Source organism: Sabethes cyaneus, chromosome 1 (genome assembly GCF_943734655.1).
Source record: "Sabethes cyaneus chromosome 1, idSabCyanKW18_F2, whole genome shotgun sequence".
Taxonomy (NCBI): Eukaryota; Metazoa; Arthropoda; class Insecta; order Diptera; family Culicidae; genus Sabethes; species Sabethes cyaneus.
This window is the reverse complement of record NC_071353.1, coordinates 118,757,703-118,781,466: the sequence shown is the minus strand read 5'-3', so window position 1 is coordinate 118,781,466 and position 23,764 is coordinate 118,757,703. Positions and strand designations below refer to the sequence as shown.

General features: G+C 42.7%; 1 protein-coding gene across 1 annotated transcript in view; it reads left to right on the top strand.

Moving 5' to 3' along the window:
- The window catches only part of LOC128746163 (FMRFamide receptor), a 140,540-nt gene that overhangs the window by 55,623 nt on the left and 61,153 nt on the right, over positions 1–23,764 (top strand). The window contains exons 3-6 of the mRNA XM_053843208.1: positions 19,490–19,635; positions 19,823–19,835; positions 20,300–20,460; positions 20,540–20,693. Coding sequence (XP_053699183.1) covers positions 19,490–19,635; positions 19,823–19,835; positions 20,300–20,460; positions 20,540–20,693 — 474 coding nt within the window. The remainder of the gene's footprint in view (positions 1–19,489; positions 19,636–19,822; positions 19,836–20,299; positions 20,461–20,539; positions 20,694–23,764) is intronic.

The window sequence follows — 23,764 nt, the reverse complement described above, 5'->3', positions numbered from 1 at the left end:
CCCCTCTATTCCGGGTGCCGGTGGGGTTCTTGAAGTGAACGGATTTCACTGCACAGTTGTCCGGCATCCTTGCGACGTGGCGGGCCCACCGTAGACTCTCCAAAGCAGTGCCTGTAGCTCGTGATTCATACGCCTCCGTCATTCTCCGTTTTCCGTCTGTGTTCTACTATGAATAGCCCGCAACATCTTTCGTTCTAATACGAGAAGCGCATGTCTGTCTTCCGTAAGCAAAGTTACTGTCTCAAGTTTGTAGAGGACTACCGGTCTGAGTAGCGTTTTGTACATCATCAGTTTTGTGCGGTGGCGTATGCTTCTTGATAACCGTCGGCGATGACCATATTTATCGGCGCATTGATTTGTAATTGTAATGACATCTTTCTGGCCTCTGACTGGGGTCAAGTCCAAGAAAGACGTTGGGTTTAAGACTTTGTTGCTTTACTTTACCCACCCTCTCGTTAATCGGCATCCAATCCATCATGTGATTTTGCATTCTCCCCATCACTACAAAGCTCGTTCCCAGCTTGTTGGATGCTCTACCGCTCCTCTGGTAAAATTAGGCTTTGCCGTCACGAATCATGCATACCTTCTCGCTTTTGTGATGTATCTCCTGCCACACACCTGTCTGTATGGTAGAGAACTTGTCATCACTAGTGAGACACTTTTATGTGACATTTTGTGCAACTGATCATCACACGTAAGAAAATGTTTGCTTATTATCATGTACGTAACCGGGCTAGTTTGGATACTTACAAGAGATAGGCATTGTCGATGCAGAGACAGTATGGAGCGATGGTATTGGTTTCGGGGTTCAAGCTGTTCGAGTTGCACCCTTACGCCAGCCACGCAATTCAGTTACAGTTCCAAACAGACGCCGTGCTCTGAAAAGAATTTCAATCCTAAGCGTTTTAAAGCAAAGCATAGAAGTGGTCTGATATTCCCTTCGGAATACGGAGAAAATAATCTCTAGTCTCTAGTGTAGTGTTCGACATCGGAACGAAAATTGAAGTCCGGATTCCGGTCCGGTCCGGTTAAAAGGCGGCACGAACTTTGTTATTCCGACTATAAAGACTAATAATCTGGTCCGATTTGGCTCTGTTCAGGTTCCGGAACCGGAACAGAGCCAAATTGGACCGGAATAAAGTCGGAATAAGAAACTTCGTGCCGTTTGTTACCGGACCGGACCGGACCGGACCGGAACCCGGACCGGAACCCGGACCTCAATTTTCGTTCCGATGTCGAACACTACTCTAGTGCGTGAAGAGAAGTTTAACTGTGCTTGTGGTTGTGTACGCAGATAGAGTAAGATGAGTTGTTGAAAGAGAATACAGTATTTGGCATCATTCGGGAGCAGAACAAACGGTTGAATAGAAAGCGAAAGTATTCGGTTGCTGTGAGAAGCAGATTTCTCAGTCTATTTATGATTAAGATGAGCAAAGACAAGTCTGGCTCCAGGTACTAAATATCCATTCCATGTCCTTATTTTGTTGCTTTTCTCCATGCAAAACTCTCCGAGATGAAATGATTTTTCAAAGTAACTTTGTTAACGGTTGCCGTCCTAGCGCCACACTACTCAGACTTTTTAGTTTTAGTACCGGGACAACACGTTTCTTGATTCAGCGACCCGCTCTGGACCAGAGGCGGTTGTGAACCGCTCCTAACCTGTAGTGCAGGCGCTCATTGGGTTGACGTCAAGCCGTAAAGGGCCGCCCTGACATGATAACAAACCAGTCACTGCAAATCTGTTTGATTAACTTTTTCGAGAATAAGAATGATTTACATATGCTTAGAATCCATAAATTTAAGTCAAAGAAAAATACCCTATTTTGCTAACCAGCCTTCATTTTATTTGGCTTTTATTTCAAATTAATCAAAATTAATAAACAAAACATGATGACCAAAATACGATTCTGAAAGCTGTGCACGACGATGCTTACGATGCTGGATTACGTGGTGATGAATGGATGCAACCTGAACACGTCAAGACAGACTTCACACAGTTTTCTGGATAGGAATTAAATGCGGCAACTGGAAAGTGAAAGGTGACAGATATTTTCAAACATATAAAACTGTCGCAGCTCGTTAAGAAATGTCTGATTTGGCAAGCTATCTGTACTTGAAAAGCCTGAAAAGCGACAACTTCATTGCCACCGGGATCGTCAACTTGGCAAATTTGGTAATTTGATTTTTCTAAAATAAAATGTAATCAATTTGCATACTATCTCGTAAGAATCAAATTTTTATCGTAACATCCTTTATATCCCATTAGATTATTTGAGCTAGTTGATGCTATACGGTTGAAATTGAAACTACCCAAAATTGTTATGGTCTAAAACATTTACTTTTTATCATTAAATGTTTAGTCATAGTGTGATTCTGCTGCTCCAGCGATGTTGATTGTTAAATGTCTGTACATCTCGGGCATCTGGCTGCTCCCAATGCCGGATTGAGGTGCTGTAAATAAATCTGCTCTTGACCTATGCACTCACTACCCAGATTATTTCTCCAATGACTACTGAACTAGAGGAATAAGTTAGTTGGTCTGGATGGGGAAAGTTATTCCACTTCTTGATTAATTTTTCAATGTGGACAAAAAGCAGAAAGAAGAGAGCGATTAGTTTTTCTGGTAAAATGGATGGAAATGTCTACCAGAAATAGATTATATATACGTCACTATGAATGAGTGTTTTGGTAACTTTTTACAGCAGTGTCGATGATGGTAAGCGATAGAAGCGATGGATATTGGATATATATGGTGTATAATTAAAAACTGCTGAAAACTCTAAAAGCGTCCAAATTCAGTCTCTGAATACAGGTGTAGAAGCTAACTTTTGATTTTATCTAGCGATTGTATGTCTTCCACTTTCAAGTTTTTCCTACTAATTTTTAGTTTCAAACTATTCATAACCGAAGCTTGCCTTCACCAAACCAAAAATTGATAGTTTTGGAACTCATAATTAAGTAGAATTAGACCTATGACGTCTACAACTTTTTACCTCGCTCTCATTTCTGTCTCCGTTGGCTTTAGTTAAAGCTATATTATTATTGACAACATCTATCAATCAAAAGTTGCTTTTTTAGTTTATACTTTATTGTGCGAAGCACACGAAAAACACAGCCAACCCGTCGTCACCTCGTCAACAGTGGCTACCCTAATTTATAGGTGGTTTTGATTGAAGTAAAAGCAGCCATTATTGATGAAATAGGGTAATGAAACCCAGTAGAAAACCAAGTCGAACACCGACAAATAAGTGGTACATATTATGCATGATGACACAATTTAGTTCGACTCCATCCAAAAAGTTGTCGTCAAGCTTTAATATTATAAAACACGATGCAAATATGAATAGCTTCGAACGTAGGTTTATAGTGACAGTCGGTTCGTAGGGAAATGGGAAGAATAGGAGGTAAATAAAAAACGACTAAAATATTGGTTTTAGTTATAAAGGAATTTCAAACAATTGTCATTACTCACGTTTCGGTTTGAATATATTTCACTCATAGTTGAATGCCTCAGGCATTCACCGTAATTGAAACAACAGAACTATACATTTCTGCGTTTTACATGAAGCTGTGTATTTTTATTTCCATGGATAATAAATGATACGGTTCCAATAGATAAAACAAAGGAAACAAAACCCTGTCGCAGTCACAGTTACACCGATGGGATCAGTTAAAAGCACCCGCCTGACAGGCAGAAATCAATCATACAAACTGTCCAGGCTCAAGTCCATCCTTGATTGATTTGTTTGAAAGCGCGATGCAACCTTTTCCGTTATTTAACATGATGGTCCAAGCCGAGCTCAAGGACAAGGACATCTGCGGCACAAGCAACCGGTACATCTCAATTTGTAAAAAAACAACTCAATTTTCTCCGCACCAGTTCATATTTTTTCTACAATTGGTTATGGCTATCAGGATCTATCAGCAGACGCTGCTGCAGCAGTGAGGCAGTCATAAAAATTTCAAATTCCCATCCACTTATCGTTCGCTGTACATCCGCCGTGCGGTATGGTTGAATTGTTCAAGGAGTCTATCGACTAACCTCGACCGAAGTCGCCGCCCGAGGGCATATGTAAATTATCTATCCCCGCGGCGCTACTCGATTCGTTCCGCTGGCTGGCTTAAAGTGATTGCATGAGTTGATAATCTAATCGCGGAAACCAGACCGATAAGAGCAACGACGGAAGATTGCCGTAGGCCACGCTATACACTCCATTTTTGTTGTATAAATTTGCACAGTTTAGGTGTTTCCCCACAGCTACCGGCGATGAAAATTCATACCAACATGAATGGAAACTATTGCCATGTGCCTACGCACCTTTACGTGTGCCACCAGCAGAAACAATAGCTTGTAAACATATTATGTAGCCGCATAAATGGGGCGACATTGGTCAGGATTTCTCGATAACGGTTGCCAAGATCGGTTGAAGCCAGGCAGGTGAGGCGACTAAAACGAGTTAAACGTCGCTTTCGCTTTCCACGTCGCGTCAGCACTGCATAGCACAGCGGGGTGACGCCACACGAAACTCGAGTGTAATTAGCGATCTTCATCGGAACCCGCAACTTTTGACAAGGTTTTGCGTTTTTTTTGGATGGGAAAGTCAGTTTGTATCCACTAAAAAGCGAATTTGCTTATCGGATGGTATTAAATGTCTATTTATACTCGGTGCACTATAAATAACAAATGTGGTTTGTAAATTTGGCTCTTTTAAGTTGTTTAGGTTTTGGATTCTTTTAGTAATTTTAACTCTTTAATTTTTTCTGCTAAATTTTTTGCCATTTTCGAGAGTTTAAATTCTCGGTTGTACAGCAAACCGGATGAGAACTTCGATTGTTGACAAATTTAGAAATAGGGCCGAACGTAGATGCTTCCTCGTGTTAGGAACGGCGTACAATAGCGTCTGACCCGAAATAGACGACAGATTTTCGGAAGGGCTGTTCCAAACTCTAACTGGATATGCGCAGTTGGAGGCAACCCCAGATAACAGAAGATCATAATAGAAAGTTCACATTAAGTTGTATACATGGAAACTTTACATTGGAATTACACAATGATGTCAAAGCGAAATGAACAACAACTTTGCTTTACAGTCATGCGTGTCCTATACAACTCAAGACTGTGAATTATAAAGCAGTATAGACGATTGCAATATTAAGTTATATCTTATCTTAATCATATATTCATCATCAATAAATAAGTTGCGTATTCTTAAAACCGCTGTATAAAATGTAAGAGAGGATTTTAAATAATTGCCAAAATTTTCGCACGTATATTGCCTCCACCTTGATACTTATATGTTCTTAAGTGGCGTGAAATATAACTTTTTCGTGCAGATATGCTTTGGCATTACTCAGTTGCAACCGAGATATACAAACCAAATTGTTTGCTGGGACGTAGGAAAGCTGCTCGCCACAGGACATCAAGATCGTCATCGGGGATATGAAAGTCAAAGTCAGGAGGGAAGCACTGTACAGACCGGTGATCGGGCCTCAATGCCTGTACACCGACACGAACGGTAACGGCTAACGATAGATCAAGTTTGCAGCTTCCAGAGGCTTGATGATCGGAAGTACTTTCATTCGCCGCGAAGAGATCCACCTGGAGATCATCTAACCAACGAACCTTTAACCAAATCGACCATCTTCTCATCGATGGCCGATTTTTTCTAACATCACTAACGTACGCTCCCTACGGGGTGCGTATATCATACCCCTTATACCAGTACCCTTATACGCTCAAAACTATCGACAGTTTAAGCAGGAATCACACTGATCGTCAGCAAACATCAACGGCAACGTAACGGAACGGGACGTCAGTGAAGGTCGCATGCGTTTTTTAATGTGCGCATTCACACGTGTCGGTAACGTCACATCCCCGAACGCCAAGGTACTCGTGTGAATGCACTCAACATTCGGCAATTAGCCAGCCCGCGAGTTGCCGAGAACTACGGATGTACTGGATGAAGCTCTATCTTCCTCTAGATAGGTGCTTCGACTCTTGAAAACGGATGGAGTAGGATTCGCTCAGCCGTCAGAAAGGTCGTTGTACTGCGAGTCTAGGTGGAGAAACACCGAGAGCACAAAATGATTGGTTTGGTGGGGAGTGCCAACAAGCGACGGATAGGACAAAAGAGCTTGAAAAATCTATCTAAGCATTATCACGAGAGAGAATTTGGCCAAGTATTGGCGAGCGGAATGAACGAAATGAATTAACCACGATCCTGTAGAGGAAAAAGTGTCAGAAGGAGCTGGAACAACTATTCCGCGTAAGTTCTATGAGAAAGAACACATACCGAAGTCTGATATGTATAGGGACGAGGATGGAAACTTGCTCACAAATGAGCGCGGGATGGTTGACTGGTGGTAGCAGTTCAGGAGCATCTCAATGGCGAAAAACCAGAAGAAGATGCAAAGGAAGTTGACCTACAAACGATAACAGTGTGCGGCTCCCGATTTCGAAGAGATTCGGCAAGAAATCGGTCAGCTGAAGAGTGATAGAACTCCCGATAGAACTCTACAAAAAAGGTCAAGAACAGCTAGCAACTGGTACGCGAGACCCGACCATCTCTACTGTATACCTAATGGAATCCACGCGCTAACAACGGCACTTCATTGGGTAATTTCAAGGATCTGGGAGGAAGAGGAACTGCCGGAGGAGTAGATGGAAGATGTGGGTTGTCCCATCTGCAAAAAGAGCGATCGGCTAGATTAATGTAAATACCGCCTCAATATGCTGGTCCACGCCGCCTGCAAGGTGCTGTTCACGATTTTGTTACACCGTCTATCTTCAATAGTAAGGGATTTCGTAGGGCAGTACCAGGCGAGCCCGAGCTACTGCGAATCAAATTTTCCCTCTCTGACAAATCCTCCAGAAAGGTCAGGAGTACAACGTGCCCACGCATCATACATTCGTGGATCGCGGGACACCATACAATACAGTCGATCGCGAACAGCTATGGCAGATTATGCACGAGTACGATTTTCCGGACGAACTGGCGCTGCTGATCTACCCTGCAGTGTGTTTCGGGGCACTGCCAATTCTTTTTGAATCGCGCAGAGAGTTGCGGCAAGGGAATGGTCTGTCCTGCATGTTAATCAACATCGTAGGTGTGACCCGGCGCGCGGGAATCGAAATGAGAGGAACGATCTTCAGTAAGAGTAGTCAACTCCTAGCCTTCGCAGACGACCTCGACATCATTACTAGAAACCTTGGGACGGCGGAGGTAATCTATGCTGGACTAAAAACAGAGGTTGAGAGGATTGGGTTTCAAATCAATTCGTCGGAAACCAAATATATGGCACGAAGAGGCTCCAGAGAAAACTACGTTTGCCGTCCACAGACAGTGATTATTGACGGGGATAAACTGGTTGTGGTTGATAAGTTCATATATTTGGGAACTTTGGTCACCACCAATAAAAAGTAAAATAAAAATACGTAAGTAAGGAGATTAATCGACGCATTCAAGTCAAGCCTACTTTTCACTCCACAAGTTGCTTCGACCAAGGAGCATTCGCTCCTTGGCGTAGGCGTATCAACAACGAGCTGAATTTTCATCATGGCTTATTCTGTATACTTTTGGATAGTTTTTCGCTGAGATTCTTTTCGTTTGCCATCATATGCAATGAAATTTTTTTCCAACCATCCAAGCTGCACAACTATTACAGGGCATTACGGCTGCAATGAATGTACATAAACAAAGAAATGTCAAAAACATAAAACGCATCGAGTTTGCCGGTGTAATTTACACAGTTTTTTTTATGTCATACCGCAATTACAACATCTGAAGTTGTTAAAGACATCTGTTACATTACAGCTACTGTTTCAGATTCATTGTAGTGCATTGTGACGCTATTGAAATTGAATTCTATTGGCGTTTTTGTTTCGAAAATTCGGGCAAAATGCGAAAAAAAATTGGTACTTCGCAGAAATTTTATTAGATTGTTAATTTTGCAAGACACGAGAAAATCCAATAATCTGCGTGTTCCTCATAGTACGTACCTGGAAACCTCCTCCCACACTCCCGGAGCGACCTCGCGTTACGAGCCACAATAAGATTTCGTTCTTGACTACCTACAACACTCAAATTAGCCTAACGTTGTTGGCATTCTGGGTGGCAGAGGAATTTTCGGTAATGCTTGTGATTATTCCCGGCCTGTGAGCGTTGACCAGCAACGGAACGGTTGATTCGGCTGGCTGGCTGGCTGGTCCCGCAGAATGATGGAGGTGGCGGTCGACGCGACGTTGGAATGCTTTTTTCGTAAAGCTAAAATGACCATCCATTTTCAGTTAGGAGCTTTACGTGGGATGACACTATAGGAATCTGAAAAGAAAATCCATCCCAAAGATACCTATTAGATCCTACTATTTTTTGTTGTTGCTGAGACTGTGTTTCTCCCGAGCAATGATTGGATATTTTCGTCGTTAAGGATGGACGACATATCCAACGTTTTGCTTGAATGGACAACTGAAACTGACGTTTGCACAGCGCGTGTGGCGTCATCTCTTAAGCAATTGTTTAACGTTCAAAAGTTTTAATGAATTACTTTTTTGATAACTTCTCGTTTTCGGTTTTGTCTGCTCGATGCTAAAACAACAGCAAAAAAATTGGCTTCATTTGTAACATTTCCCTTGTCGATAATCTGACAAGGAGAAAGCTGTAATCGCAGGATTTCATCTTTCACAATAATTAAGAAAATTGAATGCACGCATTATTTCAAGCTTATCGTCAATTCAAGCACAGCAGCTCTGCTTCCTAATGCGGCAGGGGCTCAATTTGGTTCACTTCCTTGCCGAGGATTGCTTTTTTTGTGAAATACGCCTGGCAATTAAAGTAGGTAGTCTTTTCAGGGTGACAGTTATCTCCAAAAATTGCTTTTGAATTTGAAATTTTGTGAAAAATACGAAAAAAATTGATTTTAATCGAAATCGGATTGGTTTGTTTCTTTTATTTTTGAGATTTGGAATGAGTATTTTTATGCTACTCTAATATAGTAAACGTCAATCCGCTTGTACGTGCAAGTTAATGATGCTGCTTTGGAAGATGTTAATAGACGTGATGACAAAGGCGACGTGATGCGATCGATTTTTAGTTTCGTGTGTGCCTTGATTGAAGCTTTAATTTTGGGCTTTAAAATTGTCAGTTCTCAACCGTCGTTGGTTCGAATGTTAAAGTCACCCTACATTAAGTATAGTAATCGTTAAGAATCTTTAAATAATTATGCTCACACTAATTTCTTTAGGTTTAATGTTCTTTCCTTTGCCTTTTGGTCTTTGCACTGTACTAACTGCTTAGGCCAACAGAATGAACATTAGCAGGTACTGCTTGAAATTCAGTTCCACGTTTTATATGTTTTTCACGTGATTTGGATACGTTAATTGAAAATTCGTGCCCCTGTTGGCATTACTTAGTTACACTATATTGCGCGGAAATTTGGACATAAAAGCCATTTTAGATTGTCTAAACAAACATCAGTTTTAGCCTTATCACAAATTGATTGTCAATTTCCAAGAGCATTTGTGCTTGTAAATAAATTATCCTATCAGAGGAGCTAGAAAAAATCCACAAAATCAAAAAGTTCACGGGAACGCTCTGTTGCTTGTGAATAGTAAGTATCCCAACAACAGTTGCTTTTCTTGGCAGGACTAAGGACTGAAGGAGCGTCAAGAACAGCCCATTCAAGGGCAGAGAAGTTGTTCAATTATTTTTAAGAATCTTACACTTGAGCTCGTCGCCGAGCGGCAACTTTTCGCACATTTATCTTTCTACTAGACAAAGTCTCGCCTGGAGTTTACACGGCAGCGAAGAAAAACAATCACTCGAAGTGTACATCTTTTTGCTTTACAAAAAAGAAGATAATACAAACCATGGCCACACTAGCAGCGCAGGGACCGATGCGATGCTGCGAAAATTTTTCCATCTTCACAAAAGCGTTTTTCGATTTTTTTAAGTTTCTTTTTAATTCACCCTACATCATCCATCCACTGTCATCCGCTCGCAGCATCCGAGCAAAGCAATGCAACGACGGTAGGGACCAAGAGATCCTGTGACCATTACCTTCTTTCGCTGGCACTAATTCGCCAGTCGGTCGGTTGAGTGCCGAAACGTCGAAAGATAAGTTTTCTTGTTTCAATTTTGTTCATGTTGCAGGACTCTACCTACCTACTTTGCAGCGCAAAATGCTGACGGTGTCGTTTTGCGCAACAGATCGCGTACGGAATGAAATCGAGCATAACTTCGTTTGGGAGTAGGATAAAAAGTATATCTATGTATATAGACAAACTAACTGACGACGACGGTGAAAAATACGTGACTGTGAAAGTTCGACAGGTGTACTGCACGTGCCCTGTGGCAAAGTTGAAGGTATCAGTACCAGTTTCTCTACTCGGTAAAGATTCTGAATATTTGAATCTATTTAACAACTTTTGCTGTATTGATTTATCGAAACTTTCGCTGGTGGCAAGATACACAATCGGATATTGTTTCCATGAGGATAATTAGGCTTAACTTCGATTGGCTTGTTAAAATTAGTTCTTACTGTCAATTAGTTGTTAACTCTATGAAGCGTGTTGAATTATTAGAGAAATAACATAAACGAAAAACAAAAAAATTAACAAAATTGAACAAGTTTAAATCATTGTCTAATACAACTTTTATCATTTCTGTATCGACTTATACTGGTCAAATTATTTTGTAGCTATAATTTCAAATGAGAGAGTAAATGTGTTTTTTGTAAAGCACGAACATTGGATAAACTGGAAAAAAAGATAGTAATTCTCGTTGAAACAAGGCCACTACTCACATGAGGTCTTCAAAGGTTCAAGGTTTGCTAAAAATTCAACATTTTTTGAAACTGTTAGGCGCCTTGGCGAAAGAGGGGTCCACTATTTCGTGGTATTAAAAATGTTATTCTTATTTTTGAACCATTTTCAACCAACTTAGTGTAAAACTTCCAATATTTGAAGACCTCGTGTCAGTAGTGGCCCCGTTTCAACGAGAATTACTCATGTGCAAACTGTGAAAAATAATTGTCTGTGGAATCATCAGGGATGTTCCTTCTATAGAATCACAACAACCAACAAAATAATCGAATATTTGCAGCACATCTCTCTGATATTCCTTCCTGACAAACTGACTGTACATAGGTTCCAGAATGTTTCCAGGGCGATTGTATGGGGTTTTTAATGGCAATGATCGAAAACAGTACGGGTCAAGGAACTCCTTTGCGATTTTAAAAATAAACCCAAGCTGCTTATTAGCTCTGTTGCTTTGGAGATCAGTTTAACAGATTCGAAGAAAGTATTTGATTTTTTATGTCTAAACTTTTTGCACAATTCTCGTTCGTAGTCTGTTAATCTATTCTCTATGGTCACAGTGCGTACGAAAAGTTAGGGCTCTATCCAGAACGACACCAAAATCGCAAATCTTAAAGACGCGTTGTTCCACTATATCGTAGCTAACGGCGATAGGATTATTTTTGCGGTGGTAGAAGATGGCAATGGCCTGGCAGAGGGTGAACATGTGCGTGATGGCGTACGCAACCTCGGTTGTCGTACGCTAACAGGGATGGGGGCACAGTGTCGCCCGCTCACCTTAAGATGGCAGTCCCGTCAGCGGGATAAGGACCTTAGGTTAACAACCTACTGTACCCGAGAATAACAAAGTTAGTGAAAATGAAAGAAGAAATAAATCTGGATTATTGGTAACGATCTTTGCCTCAAATTGCAAGGAAAGCTGGCCGCCTGAAGTTTGAAATCCTGGGGCTGAGTGAGGTCCGCTGGCCGGGTACTGGTGAACACAAGACATCATCTGGGCAAAGTCTTGCTCTCCCCAGGTAACCAATAAGCATTAAAATAAGCAGTAAATCAGTCGTTTATTAGCATCCCTGGCGTTTTATACTGCAGGTTGTTGTTTATCAGCTTTTTGACTGCATAACTGTTGTAAATTGGCATCCACAATTCTTTTTAAATTCTTCTTGTTGGTAACTAGCTGCAAATAAGCATTGTCAGCACTATAAGAGGGCTAGCAGTAAAGTAGCCGCATATTTTGCCAAAATAGCATTTAAGTAGCATTTAAGGCAACTTAAATGCTATTGGCTTGTAAATTGCATTGGAAATGCTTATTGGTTACCTGGGTCCTCTGGTATACGAAGTGAAAATGCTACTCGAGAAAGAGGAGTTCGATTCCTACTGAGCCCAGGGGCACATGCGGTCCTGAAGAAGTTACTTACTTACGTATGTGTCCATTTCCACCAGTCCGGCAGAACAAAGGGATGAAATCAGAGATCTTCACTGCTGACGGTTACCCGCCATGGCTTTTACCTGTCGCCAGGACAGGTTCTCGTCTACAGCCCGGATGTCGTTGGATAGGCTGCGTCACCATGAGCCTCTGGGTCTGCCTCTTCTACGCTGTCATTGTGGATTCCAGTCGAGTGCTTCTCTGCAAACCTCGTTCGCTCCTTTCCTCAAGGTGTGTCCGGTCCACTTCCACCTACGTTCACGAATTTCTGGGGCTATCGGCCGTTGATGACATCGACGATGGAGTTCCTCATTGGGTATCCAGTTATCAGGTCACCAGGCACGAATGATGTATCGCAGGCACCGGTTAATGAATACCTGCAGTTTTTGTGATGTCTCCGCTGAGACGCACCACGTTTCGGAGGCATACAGCAGTACGGATTTAACGTTAAATTAAAGACTCTGGTTTTCGTACGTAGAGTGATCTGGTTTGAGCACCAAATGTTTCGCAGACCTGCAAAGGTACTCCTGGCCTTCCTGATCCGTGTGGCTATATCAGTCTTGGTACCACCATCGGGCGTTGTTTGGCTACCAAGATATTGAAAGGCGTCTACCTGCTCAACTTATTGTGTGAAGTTGGTGGAATTGTCAGTGTTCACTACCCTAAACTTAGTTTTCGCTACATTGACTGTGGGACCTGCTGCCTGGGAGCTATCGGAGCGGTCATCTAACTTGCTCTGCATACCGTTTCGGCGTTGTGCGAGCAAGACAATGTCGTCGACTAGGTCGAGGTCATTTAGCTACTCCATCGCCAGAGGATTCCAAGGCAATCCTCGATTTAGTCGACTGTCAATTGCTTCAACTAATATCTCATCCATAACGATGAGAAACAGAAGCGGTAATAAAATGCAACCCTGTCTCACGCCAGCAGTAACCCCTATAGGGTCGGACAAAACGCCGTTGTGCAAAACCTCGAACGAGAACACCGCGGCGAGAAATATCGTACAACAAACGGATATCATCATTGGCGAGAAGGGAGAAACCGCCGTTCTCCTTGTTCGGCTAAGGAGTTAGTTCAGGCTCTCTTGTCCCGCCTACAAGCACGTTTAAGAGTCCTCTCCAGTTCGGCGTATAGTTGACGGGCAGCTGCCTTAGCCGATCTGGTCCGCGCTCGCTCAATGCCGGCTTTCGCCTCTCTCCGCTCGTCGATCTTCCTCCAAGTTTCATCCGAAATCCATTCCCTCCACCCGCTGCGCACTTTGCCGAGGGTTTCATCACTGGTTGTGATGAAGGCGTTCTTGATTCCGGTCCATTGCTCTTCAACGGTTCCACTAAGTGGCAGCTCCGAGGCTCGAGATTCAAGTTGTTCGACAAAGGCCCTTTTCATCTCAGGATTCTCCAATCGGCGGACGTTGTAGCGGCACCCAACTTTTTCCTCCCGTCGTTGGACACTTGCGACGCGCAGACGTATCTCAGCGATAACAAGATCATGGTCGGATGCAATATCAGCGCTGCGTTTGTTGCATACATCAAGGAGGCTCCTTCGTCATTTCCGGCTGATGCAGATGTGGTCGATTTAGTTTTCTGTTCGGCCGTCGCGGGAGACCCACGTGAGTTTATGTACTGGTCTATGGGGGAAGAGCGATCCACCAATGACTATGTTGTTATTACCACAGAATTCGGTAAACAGCTCCCCGTTTTCGCTCATCTCTCCTAGGGCTTCGATTGGAGAATCCTGAAGTGAAAAGGGCCTTTGTCGAACAACTTGAATCCCAAACCTCAGAGTTGCCACCTGGTGAAACCGTTGAAGAGCAATGCTCCGGAATCAAGAACGCCTTCATCACCAGTCACGAAACCCTTGGCAAAACGCGCAGCGGGTGGAAGGAGTGGATCTCGGATGAAACTTGAAGGAAGATCGACGAGCGGAGAGGGGTGAAAGCCAACATTAAGCGAGCGCGAACCAGATCGGCTAAGACAGCTACCCGTCAACGATACGCCGCACTTGATAGGGCTGTTAAACGAGCTTGTAGGCGGGACAAGAGAGCCTGGTCTAACTCGCTAGCCAAGCAAGGAGAAATTGCCGCCGTCAATGCATTGGCGATATCCGTTGGTGGTACGATCTCGTCGCCCTAGTGATGCCAGGATGAATACAAAGATGCCGCTAAACTGACTGATCGTACAGAACAGCTTAAGCGATGGACTGAACATTTTGAGCAACTTTTCCGAGTTTTAAATGTCAGAGATCAACAAAACCAGCAGCGTATGACACCAACAGTTCGTCGAATTAATCGCGTCACCATGAAGGCGCCATCGCTGGACGAAATTGAAGCAGCCGCCATCAAGAGTATGAAATACAATAGAGCGCCAGGGATAGACTGTATTTCAGCCGAAATGCTCAAAGTTGACCCAGGATGCCAAAATCGTCCAAAACAGCACGGAACAATCGAACAGGAAAGGCAGCAAATGTTTTCCTGGTAGCGGTTCCGGTTGCAATAAAATGTCGCTTTCAAGGTATAGATACAAATAGCTTGCCAAACGACGATTTTTAACGAACTTCGACAATTTCATACACTTGAAAATATCTGTTATCTTTACCTTTCAGTTGTCACATAAAACTCCTACTATTAGTCTCCAGCTGCTCAGTGGGTGGGGAAGGAAAATATATGCTGTAAATCGGGTGTGCGTCACGGCTAGGTCTATACACAAACCGTATCTTGATCGGAGACAGGGACCACAGGAAATGGATCAATAGCGGGGATAATTACCAAATAAGAAACGGCTGCCAGTTCACGGGTTTCTATAGACTCGGTGAGCAGATAGTTGAAATAACACACTAGAGAAAACCAACGGCGAAGGATGACAACTCGACTTGTATGATGGATGTAAAATTAGAGGATAATGTCGCTTTGGGCAAAAACTCGTTATTTACGATACAATGTTTTATTTTCCCTATCCCTACAGTACTTACTACACTAGGATTTCTACTTGCTGGTGTGTTTCTAGGTCTCGGGGGTTACTTTCTCACAATATAACGGTCGAACCAATATCGTATGTAGGTTCACCGCACTCGGCAAAGGAACAGCCGGGATAGCTGGGCTGGCCAGGCAACCGTGGGTAGTTGGTGGTTACACTGCAGCGCTGGGGCCCGCACAGCGTTCGGCAAGGGCAGGATCGGTGTAGCGGTCGGGTTCGACAACCAATAATTCGTGGCTACGCTGGATATGCGGAATGTCCGATGCTTATACGAAGCTTTTGGTGGTTTAATGCGTCTTTCCGAAAGGTCACACCGGAAGCGGCGGGCGCCGGAATCTGAGAAGTAATGTCCATAAACAAAAAGGCCCCTCGAGGACCTGTTCGAGAGCCATTAACCAACTTATCACACCAGCTTCACCCTAGATCTACACCCTTGACACCAGCTTATTTAATTAAAATTGCTAAAACTAATTTTACCTTTTTGTTTTCTGTTTAATTATTCACACAGGGTTTCACTACTTTTATTTGTCTGTGGTCTTTGGTTTGGTAGTTTGTTGTTCTTATTGTATGAACGTCTCTGTTTCACCTTTTTGTTTGGCACTATAATTACATATAACATTATAATAGGCTTTCTTTTAATGTACACAATACACTTTTATCAATTAACAATTACCTAATACTTTTCCTCACAATCAAACGACAATACACTTATTTTACATCATAGAAATTAAAAACTCTTTAAGGGGAAACCGAAAGTGGCTCAAAGATGGCTGGATAAATGGCTACCGTTCGAAGCATGTATTGTTTTGCACCTTAAAAATGCATCTGTATTGGCAGAGCACGCTTTCGCCACGGAATCAGTGCTTCCAGTGCTGTTACAATTTCCTAAAACTTGTCATTCCATTTATCGATCTGCTATTTATCAACAAACGCTCAGAAAAACATAATTGCTAATGGAAAATAAATTTAACTGATCATATCGATCATTACGTGTTCATAAAAGCGACCAATGTATAATTTGGAATTAGTTAATAGATATTTTGTTGCGCACATATTTCATTGTACTAGCGGTTTCCGAAAAAGCAGCAACACAGTATCAAACTTTCGTCACATCAATGAGCTTTTAAAGAGCTTTCAACTTTCGCCGCATCGATAAGCTTAGAATGATGTAAATAAACAAAACGCAAACGCAGGAATCAAAAACGCAATCGATGCAAGCGGATTAATTAAACATCCTAGTGATCCTACGCATTATTCAGTTGCTGCTGTTAATTTTGATTGAATCGGAATGCCTTGATAAAGAAAACAAACCCTTTTTCGGGATGTTTATAGTCAGTGCGGTTGGCTGCGGATCAGCTGTTTATGTTTGCAAGCTCCGCTATTTGACATATATTACCAATACTAATGCAATATTCAAATAAACGTTTAGGTTTTTAACGAGCACATGAGATGTACAGTACAGTGTTTGTCGCACTAACACAATAACGTTAGCCACTTTCGGTATCGCCTTAAATAAATTAAATTAACGCGCACCTCTATTCCGTTGCGTTTTCACAACAAAGTGGGTTTGATTACCGGGTCTGAGCCCTTTTAAAACCTTGCTCTGTTAAAAATCGGAATCCCGTCCAGTTTTCCGATTTTTACCGAACTTTTGTCCTGGCAACAATTATCCTGGTCGACACCCTGTGGCATTGAATTCCTTGATCACATGTTTCAGGGTACCTGTGGGCGATCATGTATCTGTGGCTCCTCCGTCCCAGACGCTAGGCGTCAGACGTGGAGGAATACCACCGATGCATCTGAGATCACCGTGTTTGTATTAGAGAGGGCCTTCCGCCCCGTTAGGGGCCCCTCCGTCCCAGGCGCTGAGCGTCAGACGTGGAGGGATACCACTCACTCAGTTGACAGCTCAACCCTTTTACTAACCGACTCTCCAGCAAGCTTTCCTCCCCCTTGAACGACCCCTCCGTCCCAGGCGGAATGCGACAGACTTGGAGGGCTATCACTCACTGAGTAGACAGCTTGCTCAGGTCCGTTTTGCTATGCCAGAGAGAGTTTTCCCGTGTGTGTATGATCCCTCCGCCTAGCCGCAAAGCGACAGACTTGGAGGGCTATCACACACCCAGTAGAATGCTAGCTCATATAATCTGAGTTTCTTAATATTTTCGGTGAAAATTCGACCAATACTGTGTTTTCAGCGGACGTTTCGACCTACTATTCTTCGGATGCTAGCTCAGGTCAGTGTGGATATGATAGAAAAAGCTTTCCCGCTTGTGGGATCCCTCCGTCCAGACGCAGGACGACAGACGTGGAGGGCTATCACACACTCAGTAGACAGCTGACTCAGGGGCGGACTTGGGGAATTTGGATTGGGAATTTTGAGCTGATCGAACAGGCAAATTAAATTGGCGAAGCTAATTCATACATTGTAACCGATGGTTACACTACCCAGTAAGTTGCTTGAAATCTGTTTTAACGTAGGTCTCGTCGTCCACCACCACGAAATTTAACTTCATCAGTATTGTCGTATGCAGTTTCAGTATCGCGTTTTGGCCCTTGGTTAGAGTTCCGCTGGAAAGCTTTGGTCACTCTATTTGTCGTCGCTGCGGCTTTCGCCGATGCTTCCCCGATGCTTTCTGGCTGTAGACAAACGTAACCCGAACACTTTTATTATGTTTGTAGTAATTGATTTGGTTACTTTTTCCGTTTCCCTTTTATCGTTAACTCGACGTGTGAGTAGTTCGGATTTTCGTAATGCGCGAGTATAATTTGGAAGCGTTGCTCCTCTTCTTTGGACGCCATTTGGATAACTGAAGAGCAAATGTCAAAATCAAAATAGAAGCATCAGTCTGCACACACACTTACAAAATGAGAGGTGACTGATTAGGTTTCTATTGCTGATTGCAAGGAAAATTGTCCAATCAATAAGTGCGCAATCGTTCCTGCACTTTTTTTTTAGCTTAAATTGTTTGGGTATCTTCGGCGCACTTTTTCGTTACATTCCAATCAATAAATGCGCCAAAGAAACCGAAACGATTTAAGCTAAAATAGCACTTTTATAAGCGATTGCGCACTTAATGATTGGACAATTTTCCTTGCAATTAGCAATAAATGCACCACAAATAGGGTAACCAACGTACTTTGGACCCCCTCAACAGCTGTACATAATTTGGACACTTACAGCAACATCAAATGGAAGTATCCAAATTATGTACAGCTGCTGATGGGGTCCAAAATAGGTTGGTTACCCTATAAGTCGACCAATTTTTGATCGGCTGATAGGCGCTTGCAGCCAAGAAGAACATTTATTGTTTATTGTCCCACCTTCTGTTATTGTCTGGGCAAAAAAGCTCAAAATAGTAAAAAAAACCTGTCAAACTGTATTCGTTGCTGTGTTTGTGAAGAAAAATAACCGAATAAAATTCTCCGACCGCAGGTGTTGACAACCAACATTCCGCTTCACCCCAATAGATAACAACATTCTCAGGAAGCCCAACAATCGGAGGTGGCAGACAGAGCGGTAGAATAAAAGCCAGAAAAAACACTGGCACTTTTTCTTCATTTACCCATTTATCTAATCCCGACAGCGAGACTGCTCAACCATGGTAGTTATCCACTTAACGACTCCCGCCACTACAAGCAGAACATATTGGATACTTGAAGCCAGGCGAAACAGACAGAAATAATACAGGAATAAACACGAGAGCGAGACACAAATAAGAAGAAAAAAAAGTTGCTTGTTCATTGTACAAAGATAACACAACACTTCTTGTCCTCCTCCCACAATGTTTTCCTTCTTGGTGTGGCGAATTTTTCACATATCAGCGCCCGCTCAGTTTTCCCAATCATCGTTCCTCCTCACTGCCCTGCGATGTGGCCTAATCCATTCCCGGTGCTGTTGTCTGTCAGCCGGATAGTACCGGATAGCCAGACATCACACATTTTCACTCCTCACCAGACAGGACACACTGTGTATGGCTTGACAGCCATTTCCTTCGAATTGACACATCCCTATACCCATCGGACTCGCAATCGGACGAACACGGACGAAGGAGGAGAGCCGTCCGGGGAATTCTTCGATACGGTTACGGCGCGGCGGCGGCGGCGACGTGAGGAGATGAGGGTTGCTATGCTTTGTGGAACAGAAAAAAAAACTTTTGTTCGGTTTGGACTGTAACTAAGGTTCTCCGCATTCTCCGAAACACTTTGACGAGGAGCAAAAAGCGTAATTTATTTAGTCTCAAGGTTCTGTTAGATTAAGTTTAATATTTTTCGTCGTAGATATTCCACGGCACTGTGGCAGCAGCGGCAGCCACCAGCAGCCAGCAGTGGTTCCGGTGATCGAATATGGTTCCAATGTACCTACGTACTTTTACTTTGTGATTTGGCTTATTGTGGGAGGCTGGCGCAGAGTTCCGGGAGAGGCTGTAATTACGGCCTCTTCTTGATGGAGCACACATATGAGTTTATTAGGTTATAACCTTTTCTTTAATTCATGAATTATTAAGGGATTGAAGGGGAAAATGTTTAAAGTTGATTATGAAGCGATTCTTTCATTCTTTTGAAATATTCATCAAGTTTACTAACGCGTTTTTTTTTGTATTTTTTCCACAGGATATTCCAGGTGGTAATATTTTCCACAACGAATAAACATCGGCCACCGTATCAAAATGAAAGGTAATGCACAGCCATTTGGAGCAGAAAATCAGAGACAAAAGGACAACGAAATAATTTGGCAATATCAACAACGGTTTGTATTGTCTTACTCGAGGAACGGCGCTACCGGACAGCGCACAATGGACACAGTGTTAAAATATCCTTTGCTGAAAAGACATTATGTGACAATTTGATGCAATTAGCTGTCCGAAAATGTGATACGAACGCACGGCCTGTACCTTTTAGTGTGAACTGTGAAACCCTGCAACAGAATAAAAAGGAATAAAGATTGCCACATGCACTTTACCATAAGCAACACAAAAAACTGAATTATATGCAAAGCTCAAACTGTCCAATCCTTCTGGAAGGAAAAGTATTAGTATCACGAACACGGGTGACGTTAGTAACCCACTGAACAACATCACGAATCCGCAGACCATCCCGTTATGATCAACAACCTGTACCCATTGGAGGAACATCCGCATTTTTGTTCATTTTACTGGGGCGATTTTAACGACAGCAGCTCAGGCAACTCCGCATTGCCGGCGGAACCGACGGCCGTCAGCACCAACTACGATGGGACGCTTCGAAGTGGGGTAGGTTGTCTCGCGCAATCGATTAATCCGCAATTGAAGTGTAATCAATCAATTGTTCTTATTCTATTTTGCATTCCAGCTCTATGAGGACCCTCGAATAGAGTACCTGCGGAAGATCTCGTACGGAATTGCGTTGCCAATTATTTGCGCTCTCGGGATCGTGGGTAATGTGCTAAATCTGGTGGTCCTAACTCGAAGGAATATGCGCGGCACAGCTTACATTTACATGAGAGGTGAGCTTTGTTTACGAAAAATATGGCAAAATGGATAATTTTCCAGCAACGACCTAATTCGAAAGAGAGAAAAAACCGGCACGATTCGTCCTGGTTTATATTTGCTTTCCTGCTGCTGATGCTGCTGCTGCTACTAGCCCTGAATCGACAAGACCACTTGCCGAGTGGACACATTTGCTTTTCCAACCGAGTAAACTATTTCATGATTTTTATCGGTTCAAGTGTGTTTGTGTGTGTCTGTGTTGGACAAATTCTTTGGCTGCTTCAAAAAGCGGAAATGGTTGCTGCTCTGCTGCTGCTGCCGCTGCTGGAGCATTGCCAACACTCAAGGGTTATTTTGCTGAGTGACGACACTCGAAACATAAGCGAGAAAAAAATAAAACATAAAGTGCTGCACTAGTTTCATTCAATCGTAAATAATAACACACAGAGGCGGCTAAGCGTTTTTGTGCTCCTACGTTCGGTTCCGATCGGTATGGCATTGGGTTTGTCGGTTTCCGGGTTCTTCAGCAGGAAACAGATACAAATATTTTTGTCCTATTCAATATGCAGAAAATATTTTTGGAAGCAGTTTGAAATTAGCAACTACCATGACAGGCAAGAAATTGTTTACATTTTTTTTAAATTGTTAGGAAGTTTTAAGTGATACTAGGGACAGAACACTAGTTTATATTGACAATCAATGGAAGGCGAAGCAAAAATAAAATAAATATAAGCATTTTTGGCGGATGGAATCAATAACTAAGGCACTAGTTATGTATCGGATATTCAATATTGATTTAGCGAACGGGAATTGAAAAAAATATAATCGCAGTTCTGTTACTGCCGAACAACACTGAATTTCGCTACACGTAAAAGCAATTTATCCAGTAACAACGGGCCAATTCAGAATTCGGGATCGTTGACCTCGGCGGAATCGAACTTGCCGGCTCTTACTCTAGGTGGCTGTTGCAGGATTAAAATCAAACATAAAATAAATCATCCTGATTTATGTTTTCGTTTACGAGAACGTATTTTTTAGGAGCGATTGAAAGTCTCGCCCCAGCCCAGTCAGTAAACTTTAATGTTTCAATGAATGTTTCTTCTGCCCTAGCAACATAGGTCCAGGTCCACATAAAGGATGTTTTGCGAAAGATTTCTCTCGCATGACCGTCCGAATATATGCTGTTGCCATGAAACCCCCAACACCTGCTAGATTTGAGAACTGTAATGAAAAAACTTTGCACAATTTTCGATTTTCTGTTTTACGATTGCAGATTTAGATATGAAAATGAATATAAAATTATAACGATGTAATTCAGTCACGATTTTATAATCCTGTATGGATGTAACCACCTCTAACCAACTCTAACCAACGCTTGTAATCAAACTTGTCGCTGGCCTGAATGCAACCTATTTTGAATGTGCGAATAGTGCATCAAGCTAATGAAGTTATCTCGCTCCCAAAGCGTTATTTCCTTCTTCGGGAGGGTGAAACGGGCGGAATTTCCGAGCTAAAGAACGTCGTCGACAAACTGGTTCGAGACGTTCTGTAAACTCAAAATCAAGATACTATTCGTGTTATCCCAAAAGTGAAGAAGTGAACTTCGACCCCTTCAAAGTTGGCATTCCCTTGACGCATAAAACAGCGGGCTTGAATTTGGATTCTTGTTCATCACGAATTGCAATCAGGATTATTCGATGATGCTCGATCGAATCCAGCGGTATGGTTGCCCCCTCTTTTTGAAATCCTACCAATGCCAACCGAGTCCTGCCGTCTCGACGCTACTGCCATTCAGACGATTGCCCTCGCTGCCCGCATTTTTCAATCGTCCCGATCGTATGTGTGAGTACGGACAACGAGGCTGTACCATGCTTCTAGCAGTTTACAACATGAGGGTCCGTTACTAGCCTCCATTAAACGAACCCTTGCCAGGTAACCAATAAGCATTCCCAATGCAATTTAAATGCCTTAAATGCTATTTTTTCAAAATATTCGGCTACTTTACTGCTAGCCCTCTTATAGTGCTGACAATGCTTATGTGCAGCTAGTTACCGACAAGAAGAATTCGAATAGAATTGTGGAAGCCAATTTACAACAGATATGCAGACAAAGGCTGATAAACAGCAACCTGCAGTATAAAACGCCAGGGATGCTAATAAACGATTGATTTACTGCTTATACTAATGATTATTGGTTACCTGGGTTGTTGACGATACACTGAATGCTGACTTCGTGAACTCGTCGTGATACCAAGCGGGATATGTCTAGTTCTACTGAAAATCGTTAACTGAATAAAAATAGCAAGACTATTCTAGACACGAGCGTTTGATCTAGGGGTGTCGGTATTGGACACTTTTGGGGAAAACCGGTATTTCGGTATTGGCTCACAAAATACCGGTAATACCGGTAAAATACCGGCATTGACAAAATTTTCCGAGTGAAAGAAAATGTTGGTACTTTCCAGTATAAACCTTTATTTTTTGAAGCTAAATTTCAAAATTTCTGCTTAGCAAAGCAGAATTTCATCAGACATAACTTGCTTAATGTTCTAATGGTCTATGTTGCATTCATTGATGGTAGAATGAGTGCTTTGCGTTCCTACCAAGTTCTTATATTTTTCCATCATCAACATACCTAATCATCATTCAGAAGCGCCAACTTCTTCATCACTATTCGCCGCTAGAGTCTTTTCTATGTTATCAATCCCATTAGTCGCAGTTGCAATTAACCACTTTAAGATTTTGTCTTCTTCTTCTTCAGCAGCATAGAGCCGGGGTGGCTCGTGCTGTTTCAAGCACTCGTCTCCATTCAACTCGGTCTTGGGCCACTCGTCGCCAATTTCCTAGTCGTCTCAGAAGTCGCAAATCGCTTTCGCTGGTCGAGCCATCGTGCACGTTGGGCCCCCCTGTTCCTGGTGCCGGTGGGGTTGTTGAAGAGGACTATTTTCGTCGCACTGTCGTCCGGCATCCTTACGACGTGTCCGGCCCACCGTAGCCTGCTAACTTTCGCTAGATGTACGATGGGAGTCTCCCCAAGTAGTGCCTGTAGCTCGTAATTTATACGCCTCCGCCACTCTCCGCCTTCAGTT